Source organism: Pteropus vampyrus, unplaced genomic scaffold, assembly GCF_000151845.1.
Source record: "Pteropus vampyrus isolate Shadow unplaced genomic scaffold, Pvam_2.0 Scaffold131, whole genome shotgun sequence".
Classification (NCBI taxonomy): Eukaryota; Metazoa; Chordata; class Mammalia; order Chiroptera; family Pteropodidae; genus Pteropus; species Pteropus vampyrus.
Genome location: NW_011888912.1, coordinates 447,148 through 458,550, shown reverse-complemented (window position 1 = coordinate 458,550; position 11,403 = coordinate 447,148). Strand labels below are relative to the sequence as shown.

General features: G+C 43.2%; 1 protein-coding gene across 2 annotated transcripts in view; it reads right to left on the bottom strand.

Moving 5' to 3' along the window:
* Positions 1 to 2,691: 2,691 nt before the first annotated feature.
* LHX9 (LIM homeobox 9) overlaps positions 2,692 to 11,403 on the bottom strand; it is a 16,804-nt gene continuing 8,092 nt past the window's right edge. Inside the window, exons 4-5 of one of the 2 annotated variants that reach the window (XM_023534762.1) lie at positions 7,034 to 7,236; positions 2,692 to 2,871 (exon numbers count right to left, since the gene is read on the bottom strand). In XM_023534762.1, coding sequence (XP_023390530.1) covers positions 2,815 to 2,871; positions 7,034 to 7,236 — 260 coding nt within the window. In that variant the 3' untranslated portion in view covers positions 2,692 to 2,814. Of the gene's footprint in view, positions 2,872 to 5,253; positions 5,847 to 7,033; positions 7,237 to 11,403 lie in introns of those variants that run through there. The other variant, XM_011367236.2, reaches the window with a different exon arrangement.

Genomic DNA, 11,403 nt, shown 5'->3' with positions numbered 1-11,403 from the left:
GACTGTCTGTGGCTTTGCTTCAGAAGGTTTTTTTATTTATTTGAATATTCAGAGTCGGTTCCCAATGACTGAAAACATAAAGTAGGTCCCAATGGCCCATCTGGGTTTTATCTGTCTGCATGGTTCCAAAGAGAATACGAAACCGTTTCTTCACTTTGGACTAAATCCTGGAGTTCTCAGTTAACCCTGGCGTCTAGAGACCACAGAATGTGGAAGGTATCGAATCACCTCAAGTTCACGAACTCTCTGCAAGTAAAGCCAGCTTTGCTTATAACGTACTTGAAAGTAAAAAGCAACGCTCCATACAAAACTAGGTGTTTACCTTTTATACAACGAGATGATGATCCCTGCCATCCTCCTTCAGAGCCTGGAATGCCGTGACTCCGAATTTCCATTCTAGAATGTTCCAATTCTAACACTCTCCACCGAGACACCCCTTGCAAGCACACCGCAGCAGAAAATGAGATCATGTTTATATGTGGCTTATACAAGGCTGCCTCCCAAGATGGGTTATCGCGGAAGAATGTGCAGTGGATTCCACGGGGGGGTTGTTACATAAAGCTATCTTTTTCTTTTTCTTTTTCTTTTTTTTTTTAGGTGATGAAAAATCACCAAGGTCTCAAAAGTGTTTGCTTTGGGTCCTTTATTGGGGAGTTTTATCCTGATCTGAGGTAGATGGAAAAAGCCTACCCACTCTGTAAGCCAGCATCAAGGTGGCTGCACACTCCAAGCGGACAGATGCTCACGCACGGGAAAGCTTTCTTTTTTGGCCAAGATCAAGTTGCCAGAAGCGAGGCTGCCGCGGGCGGGCGTCTGGGCGGTGGGAGCTCCGGGACCGCGGTGTCCTGCCTCCTGCCGGGACGTCCCCAGCCTCCAGCTTCCTCTCCCCGCTGCCAGACAATAGCGTGTGCATCCTGGGAAGCCGACACCTTCTCGCTCGGGCGTCCCGTGTCCTTCTCTCTTCCCAAAAAAAAGCGTTCTTTTCTTTTACTTTTTAAAAATGTGCCTGTTTCAAACTCATAGTATTTTTTTTTTTTTTCCGAATGTCTAATTTCTGTTACGTTTGTTCCCTCTGTGGTCTCTTCGCACATTTGACATCCCAGACAAATATTTAAAGGTCTGTAAAAAGCAGGGGAGGTTTCAAAATATTTCTAAGCCGACCTGCCATAGGTGACAGCTTTGGGAGAGAAGGTAAAGCTGGAGGACGAGGATTTGAATAAACTGGTTGGAAATGTATCGGAAAACCTATTTACGTTGCTTCAGCCACGGATGAGGTTTCGATGAAGCATCAACATTCGAGGTGCTGACAAAAACCAGCATGTTCCATGATCACTCAAAATGGCCTACCTGTCACGGTGCGTTGCTTTTTTTCTTTTTATTAGTGATTTTACTCTCTCCTTTTAGATTTTTTTTTTTTTTTTGTATTCAGGAAGTGAAAGCATTTAAGAAAACATTCAAAATTCTGAGACTATATGTAAGTGAAATATTTAATGTCTGTCATTCATAAAAGTTACATCATTTACATAGGGTTCATTTGTATATAATAAAAATTTCATCATAATGAAAAATGTTCTGGAAAGTTATATGTTAATTTGTTTAACATATGCTTTGGATATACAGCTAAATAGGAATCGTTAAAAAAGATTCTTCAAATATTCCGTTAAACAGTTAAAAAAAACTTCATTCGTAAATGTGTGTTTTTCTTTCCACTGGCTCCTTTGTTTGTGATAGCATATGTAATTTGAACCGTGCAAAGATTGGATCTCTTCATAGTTCGGAATATATTCGTATACCAATAAATTTGCTTGTTGCATAGTGAACATGTAAACTGACAAAGGATCTATAAATTTTACACTAATAATCTAAAAAAGGTGCTGAAATTTTACGTGATAGTTTTTACTGAGGTTTATTTTTGTTGCAATTTGGGTTTTCTCTTTAAAAAAATTCTTAACACACGTGTCCATCGATACAGTAAGAGGTCATGAAAAGTTAAAAAAACCAAGGAAGTAATTTTATCTGAGACTACCAGAACTCAACTCGTGATTTCGCTTGAATTTTCCTCTGAGTATTACGCGTTGGAAATGTATTGTGCTGCCTCTTAAGACAGTATTCAAAATTAATTTCGACAGTGTGTGTTTAACATAAAGTTTACTATGTTTGCGTCAAATAAAATGTTTATTAATGAAAGCTATTTAACCATACAAGGAACAGCAAAGAGAAGTCATCATACAGAGATGCACACTAGAGCGACAGGTGTAAGGGTGCATGCAGAGGTTTCTGTTTAAAAAGGAAGGAATAAACAATGATACTAAAATTACTGGGTTTTGATCCCTAGACTCTCAAGTGAGTGATAACTTTTCTTTGAATTTACAATTGGAAAATGCCATGAACAGATAGGACTATAATACACATTAGCAAGCAGGTGAAATGAAGGTTTCGGACTTTACAGCTACTGTGCTTGACAAATGTGTGGAATTTTTTTTTTTTTCAATAATAATTTGTTTCAAATATGGGGTGGGCATATTACTGCCAGGTTGCTCTGGTTTCTACAAGGTTTACCACTTTTGTTTGAAACCACATAATTTGAAGCCTCCATTTGTGTTAGACACCATAAAGAACAGAATTTTGTTGACATTCAGTAAATGACATTTAAGTCTCTCTCTCTCTCTCGCTCTTTTTTGTTTTTGTTTGTTTTTTTTTGTTTTTGTTTTTTGGCTTAATAGATTTTAAAATGTATGGTTATCATAGCCTAATATTGTCTTTGTCTTCACTGCAGTGGGTTTCCGATCAAACTTTTCCCCTTCCTTTAATACTTTAGGGAATTTTCAAGCGTCGGGATGTTTGGCTGTAATGCCCCAAGATTTGTTCTCCCTGAAAAAAATCATAGTGACAATTTATTAACTACAGAGCAACTTGGCTTTTAGGGGTCTGCAATTTCTATTTAGATTTACAAATATCCATTGGTGCTTCATAGACCTAACATTAAATCTTAATCATATTTAAGGTTTCTTTTCATGCAATTACTTTATCTGCTAGTTATCTTTTTTTTTGTTTTTAGTTCTAAAAATGGGGCTGAGTCAAATCACTGGGGCATTACTTTTATTATAAGGAAATATATTTAAAGACGATTCTAAGTCGAATTACATTACATTTGCAATGGCGTGTACCTCTAAAATGAATCGGAAGTTCGAGGATCTCAAAACTATTGGTATGTCTGAATATTTAGAAAGATTTGTATTACTATTTTCATAGCTTTTACATATAGATATTGGAAACACGCTAGTCCAGTTAAAGCTTAAATAAAACTGATGGGAAATAAAACTCCTTAGATTCAAACCGGTTTATTCACACAAATTTAATAGGATATATCACAATTGTTTGGTCCATAAATATTTAGGGGAAATAGTTTCTATACAATGCATTTATCAATAAACAAAGAAACATGGACGATTTTGCTAGACCACTTACTGTACTATAAACACGAAGCTCAATATATAAGATTATTGGATTTATCCACTATACTTGGGTGCACAACTGCTGTCTATGACATGTTCGTCCCCTCTACCAGGATACACCATAAAAAGAGTCTCGGAAATCAGAGGTAAAACAGTACAAAACTAGTGAGGTGTCAAAAGGGCTTAAAACAGTTAATTTAACAAACAACACATATATCCTGATTTTTCACAAACTTACTTCCAAGTTATATCGTAAGGCACATAGGAGAACTGAGTTATAATGAGTCTACTTCATAAAGTAGATCTATAGTACCATATATTGTTCTGTCAAAGAACAAAGTTTATAAGGGTCAATATTTTACCTGTAAAAGTGTATTAATAAGATCTCAGCCTCACCAAGGTTGTTTGGTCTGGTTAGTGGTGAATGCCCGAAATGCAATAGAAATATGAAAAGTCAAGATTTAAGCTCCGTATAAGATGATAACCACACGTGCTACATATATAATGGCAATCACACTTTACTTCTGTTACAGTGTTAACTTATCTTCCATCATCTTTTTTTTTTTAAAAAATAAGCTACTTTCTGTGCTAATTGTCTAAAGACCCTGAGCAAAAGTTACAATAATGCACTTTGATGTGGGCAGCGAACTGTCGATATGTAACCACACATTTATACAGCCGGAAGGACACCTTTAAAACCTATTAAATAGCCACTTCGACCACCAGCAGAGACTTCAGGGGTCCAAAAAGTGGAGAATATGTGCAAAGCTTTTCTTAACAATCCACTAAAGCAAGACATAGATCTTGACTTTTTAAATTTTTTCTTTAGAAAATCCACAATCTAATTGGTGTTTAACGACAACAGAAGTGTAGAGATGAACATTCGCCACTGCCCAGACCATTAAGATTTTAGCTTAAATTAAAAGGAAAAAAAAAAAGATACTGTAAACTAGGAAATATATTCAGATCCGCATCCACGAGGCTTCTGAGTTTAGCTACATTAAGACCAATAACTTCAGATCGCAAATGTCAGAAAAGGTTTTCTGACAAATATATCGACCTGTGCCAAAGGAAAATAAAAGCAAAACAAAACCCAAGAATTCTCATGTTGGTATTAGACTGCAAAGGTTTTTTTGTTTGTTCGTTTGGTTTTTTTTTTAACATTATTCATATAGAATGCCAGATACACTATCACGGTACAGCTGAAACCAATTGATAGAGCTTTTAATTAAATTATACTGATCTCTTTCGACTTCTTAAAAAATTATATTTTACTTATTTCCATTTTCCCTGGGGGAAAAATAATTTAGAAAGAATGGTTGTTAAATCAATTTTAGCTTTAGGTTAAAAGTATAGCATTTCAAATTCTATTTGAAATTTCATAGATACACAGGGAGTTTAAGTATTTTTCGGATGTTCAAATAACCGATGAAAGTTTTGTTGGTATATACATCTCTAAGAGAAGGGAAAGTCCCCTTTCTGGAATAGATTCCCGCCTAATTAATCTTTTTCTATTTAGAGTTGCTACAGCTAGTGCTTTTTTAATCATATTCTTCATTCGTAAAAAAAAAAAAAAAAAAGAGTAATCAAAACTTTGCAGTTTTAAAATTAAAAAATGTGCAATTTTCAAAATTCCATAAGTACACATACAATTGCAATGTTTAAAAAATGACAGTTTAACTCATTATCAGATACTTTATTACCCTAATCATTTAACTGGGAATATGATCATTTGTCCATCAAAATACCAGGGGTTTTTTTTTGTTTTTTTGTTTGTTTGTTTTTTTTTTTTTTACTCCTTTAAGAGTTTGGAAATAAGTAACATACAATTTTAAGAGGCACTTGGAATGATTCAAACCACCCCCCTACCGACTGAAAGATCTGATTCATTTTTAAAAAAGAAAAAAATCCAAATACACTTTGCAGACCAAAAAAAAAGAGAGAGAGACAATACCGTAAACTCGTTTGCCAAGTGGCTGCGGATGCTACACACCGAGCTGTTGCTTCTATTTCCCGAATGTCTTGTGAGTTTGGGGGGAGGAGGGGGAGGGGATGGGAAGTCTCGTAAATAATAAAATAATAATAATTAGAATAAAAAGAAGAAGGAGAATGAAAGGGGGGGAAACACCAATGTTAGAAAAGGTTCGTTAAGGTCGTTTGTGAGGGGCTCCCGGATTCGTGGCTGTCCAGGTTAGAGGTCACGGCTGTCACTACAGTGATAGTGGGATTGGTCAGGTCTGTTAAAGTGGTCGCCGTGCCCGCCGGGCTGAGCGCGCCGCTGTCCGCGGAGGGCGGGGCCGGAAGCGACGGGCCATCCGCTTTATCCACACCCCCATTCTCCTGCCGCAAAAGGTTCCTTCTGAATTTGGCTCGTGCGTTTTGGAACCAAACCTGCAAACCAATCCCAACGGATCTCTTTACCGATGTTGAGTTTTAGGAGTTTTGTTTTGTTTTGTTTTTTTCCTCTTTCTCTCTTTCCTTTTTTTTTTTTTTTTTTTTTTTGGTGGACGTATGGTTCTCTTTTTAAATATAATTGTTGCCTTTTCTTGGGAGAGAAGGGCCTTTTTCTTATTTTTAAGAGCAGAGTCATCCGGGCTGCAGTATAGACATCTTGTCTCAAGTGCATGCGCCCCGCCCCCAGCATGAACCAGTGGCACTTGGGACAACCGAAGGGGGCAAGTGGGGACACCACGGAAGTGAAGGCTGCGGGACAGAGGGCGGGGAAATACACCCTGATGCGTGACCCGTTCTCTTTCGAGACGGAGCAGAGAGGCAGGGGCCCTGGAAGTTTCTCAAAGTGGCGCTCACTCGGGTGAAACGCACGTCACTAGCACAGACTTCAGGCTGCTCTCCAGACAGACACGTGGTCGGGGTTCTTGGCATTGAAGACTCCCAGGGCCTCCAGGCCCCGGGCAGCCGCAAACAGGGCGTCGGGATTTAAAACGCCCGCTGCGTGTCGCTGAGACGCGGCAGAGGGTCACCGGTGACCCACCGCGACGCACGACAATCTCGTTCCTTGTACACTCCGACTGTGCTGAGTTTAGGAAAACTGGACAGCTGATCTCACTCCCAATGTTAACTTCTAAATATGGTTCTTTAAAATAGGAAAATACCTGTGCCAATTGGTTACTAAGACACTAACCATAACTGGGGCTTTTCGGGCCTTGGAAAAAAGAATTTGGAAGGTCGTAACGCGTGAGCGGAGCTGCCGAGAGTTGGCTGGTCAGACAGCGCCAGCAGGACCCCCACAAGCCTGCACCGAGCCCCCCGTGAAAGGCAATCTCTCCAGCCCCGGCCTGCGCAGATGGCATCGCCAGCACCTGCAGAGCGGCGAGGCCAGCGGGGCCGACCTTGGAGGGCCCTCTCTCCGTAGGGAGAACGTGGCCGCATTTTTCAGGGTCCTGGGTCTCTGTGTGGCCACTGCACCCTCTCGGTCCACCCTCCAGGAGGACAGCTAAGGTCAACTAGTGACGCAGCAGAGAAAATGTCTGGATCACTCTCGACAGGGGCGAGAACTGTCTCTCCTGGCACGGGGAAGGGCGCCGGACGCGACGGCGGCGGCGGCGGCGACGTCTTACCTGCAGAACCCTCTTGGTCAGGCCCGTTTTCTGGGCCAGCTGCTTGAGGTCCTTGGCGTCCGGGTTGTGGTTGATGGCGAAGTAGGATTTCATGGTCCGGAGCTGGTGGTGCTTGAAGGAGGTGCGCATGCGCTTGGTCTTCTGCGAGGGCGGGTAGGGCGGCTGGTCCCGGTCCAGGTGCTCCGCCTCGTTCTCGTTACAGCCTGTGGCGGGCGACAGGGGACAGACAAAGGCTCAGTGGAAACTCCTGCGCTGGCGGGAGCGATGGCGGCTGGAGGATGATGCCAGGATGACGAGACGACAGCGGGCAAGGCCGTCCGCCCGGCTAAGAGAAGCTTCCGGAAAAAGTCGGCCAAACTAACCTGTTCAGGTGGACACACCACAGTGTACATCATAGGAAAGCATTAGATGCATCCTCTTTTTTTTTTTGCTTAATGGCTGCTAGAAAAACCCGAGATGTGGGAGCAAGAGGCTCTCCAGGAGTGACGAGAAAGCCCCCGTTTCTAAGGTGTCCATGCGCATCAGCGCACCCCCAACACACCCAGTGCTTAGAGACTCCGCGTTTTGTCTGTACTTGTGAAATCGGATGTAGTATCTGCGGCCACCGCTTTTTGTCCCGAGGAATATGCAAACGCCCGTTGCGGGGTTTCCGGATCTCGGCCCCCTTTGCTCTGGGCGTGTGCGAGCGGGTGTGTGCCCCCAGCTGGCCTGGCAGAAAGAGGGTGGCATCTTCTGATCCCTTGCAAAGCCTCCCCCAGCTCTGAGGGCAAAACCCACCAGCCTTTGAAACAAGCTGGAAAGTCGTTACCCCCAGGATATAAAGCTGTGCATTGAAAAGGTCATTTCCAAGAAGCTACCGGCTGCGCATAGTAAATATGATTACAAAAATGAAAATATTTCTGCTCAATATTTACTGATTCAGCCAACTCTGGCAGGTTTTTCGTTTTTTTGTTTTTGTTTTTTGTTTTTTTTTCCCTGTAAGCCTTACTTCAGATATTTATCTGGCGTATATTCAGATCTGATTGTCCAGCATTTTAGTGCGTTATAATAGGATATCTACCCTGGTCCCAACCATGTCACTGGGGGTGCCAGGGAGCGAGAAGGAACTGAGGCATGTCTTAATACTGGCTCTTCCACTCTGCTTGCCAACATACTAGTTGCCTGCTATGCTCCGGTTAGAATTACTTTTTTCAAAAAAAAAAATATTTTCAGTAAATTGGCATACACACAGAAACAGTCATTTTACAAGTAAGGGGTCAGCCGCGTCACGAAATCCATTTAACAAGAAATTCCCCCTCATGTAAGAAGACGAGGCAGAAACCGATGCCCCTTTGTTCATATTTCCATAAATCCCTAAGCGGGAGGCCACACGTGGCCTCAGAGCAAGTGAGTCCATTGAGAGGAGGATGGCACCCCATTCACCGCTGGCTCTCTCCTAGGTCAAGTACGGGGCCAGGAGCTCAACAAGCAGCCAGTCAAGATTTTGCATGTTCGCTCGACGATAAAAAAAAAACTGTGAGCGACTATTAATGCAAAATCAAATCAACTTGAAATGGACTTTATTTAGATACATACATTCGAATATTGAGCACGGACTTCTTAACACCCCCCTCCCCCAGCAAGGGGGAACATGAGCCCGGAGATTAGAGAGAGAATATACGTCACATTTTAGCTTATTTAGGCCCAGTAGGGATATGTCTAGTTCGACTATCCTATAGTATCACAGACTCCTATTCTCAGACAGATGGGTGAAACAGAGTCTTCCGACCTCCTATAAATTCATACTCAGCTCCAGCAAACCGAGCTACATTTCGCAACCAGATTATCAATGTACCCACAGCAAAAGGGTTAAAGAGACACACCCAGTCACCACAGGCTTCTTCAAATAAGATTTCGCTCCCATCATCTGACACATAACTTCCTGAACAGCGCATTAAACGGAAAATTACCCTTGGGATGGAAGACTTAACTTAGTGTTTAAATAATGCCCTTAGCCACCTCCCTCCCTGAAGTAATATTTCTTAGAAACGAGTGTGATTCCGAGCCTAACTACATACTCATTAGCCTTTAAAATGAAGTTAGCGAAAAATAATTATAGAAAGCTTTGAGAAAACTGCTTCTCTGAGTGTCCATTATTGCTGATTAAAAACTCAGCAGAGAATTATAGTGCATTCAACACAGGGATGGGACTTGTTTTCACACAGAACACAATTCAGTGTGTAAGGAGTTGTTAGCTCATTATGGAACAGAAACAACCACATACGACTTTCCATCGACTGCATTATCACTCACATCATTCAACTTAATAGAGCCATCTATTTCTTCTACAGAGTAACTCGGCGCATTATCCTAAGTTACTTATGTGTAACTACAAACGCATTATGTAAACTTGCAAGCGATTGTGTTTCCTCTGGGTCTACTTTTAAAGCTATAGGGGCTTCCCGCCCCCCCCTGATTTATGAGATGAAATGATAACTCTCTTAAAACTGTCTTAAACATACCCCTATAAATACATATCTGGCATCATAAAGCTAATGAGAAGATCTAAATATGTCATTTTCCAGGTCTTTATGAAACGGTCACCTATGCAGAAATTTCTGTTCTGAAGGTGTGTCACTTCCTGAGAAGTATCCGATTCCTAGGAGACCGCTAGAGGTCACTGCCAGGCTGGTGAGTGTCGCCGCTACCAGGAGCTCGCGAAGTTCAGAAGCAAAGAAGGAACCCAAGGAAGGAAGATTTTGAGAAGAGGCAAAGATGCTGCCTCTCAGTGGATGCTCAACTATCCAAATGAGAGCTACCCGTGGGAGATTAACTCTTCCTGCCCCTTGGAAGGTTTCCCTGGAATCCAGGATTCCAGATCAACTTTCCACGTCTCTTTCTAAAAATATCTGCCTGGTTCCCGCACAAAGAGGTTATAACTAAATTCGGAAGAGTCTCATTACAAGGCATTTATTTGCTTTATGTCAAGCACTGACTGATCTTTGCCAAGTTTCACATTTTCTCCGGAAGTCTTCGAATCAGAAACATAGTTCACGTCCATGTTTTTGAAAATATATCGGTGTATAAATGATATCTGTCTAGCATCGGCGTTACCCTTTCTGAGACTAGTTTACATGGAAGGAGAGACGGCACCAGAAGATCCAAAGAAAGCTGAAAACGATTCGAGCTAAAACAGTAGGTCGGTTCTGTTTTCTACCTTTTGCCATTTTTAATTCGCTGAGGTGTTTCTTTTGCCTGTTTTGCAACAAGCTGGCGTTAGAGTCATAATCATTTTTTTTTTAATGGTGGGTTGATTTGGGGGCAGGCTTCATTAATGCCATTTCTCTAGATTATTTTCACCTGAATTAAAATACATATATGCGGTTTACTCAGATCTCTGGGTGTTAAGAGGCCCCTTGGGGTTAGGGAGGCCTCCGTGATGCTCCCGTCCTCGGTGGGTGAGGCAGGATCGGCCTCCTCAATAACCTGGCAGCAGCGCTGATTTGCAAACTGGAGAGCTACGTGGAAGACGTTTTCATTCTTTTTAGGAAATCAGTTTGTACTCTCTGGTTCTCCTCTGAGTAGCAGGAGAAGCAAAATCCTACTGCCCTCAAAGCTCCTGGAATTTTCTGGCATAAGGTGAAGATCCAACGCGAAATCAAATCTAGCTGATTAAATAAACAAGGGAAAAGCCAGGCTTGTCGCCTTTTGGCTAGAAATGTCCTCCATCCTTCTGGACTTTCTAGGAGCTCAGGGATCCCCTCTTCCCAAAGGCCGAGTGCGTGCGTGCACTCGCGCGATCTCTCTCTCTCTCTCTCTCTCTCTCTAATTAGGGCACCAGGGCCTTGGTGACTGGCTCCAGATTCCGATGTCATCTTCTATTAATAAAGAACAATTACTGACCTGCCTGTCCTGCCCCGGGACCACGCATCAAAGGAGACCAAGTGCGCACGCTGGGCAGAGCCGCGCGGACCGAGCTCCCGCCGGGGCGCAGCAGGGCGAGCGCGAGGCCGCGACCCTCGGCCGGGGGTTGGCAAAACCCGGGGGCTCCCCTCGCCGAGCCGTGACCTAAGCCCATCCGGGCGGGGCCGTGGCGAGCCGGCCAGCCCTTTCCCTTTCGTCTGGAGACCCTGGCGTGAACCACTAGGGACGAGGGCAGCTGCGCCACGCTCCGCGTCCCACTCCACGCGCAACGCAGCCCCGGCGCCTGCCCGGACCGGAGGGGTCCCCTTCAGGGAAAGCAGCGGAGAACCCCCGAGGGAGCCGAGCGGAGGGCTGGGGGCCGCTCACGCAGCGGGGTCTCCCCTGAAAACTCTGGGCTCAGCACAGGGCCCTCGGTCCCCGCTCGCTCGTCCTGGCAATGTGACCTTCGGCAAATCGTTTCTCCTGCG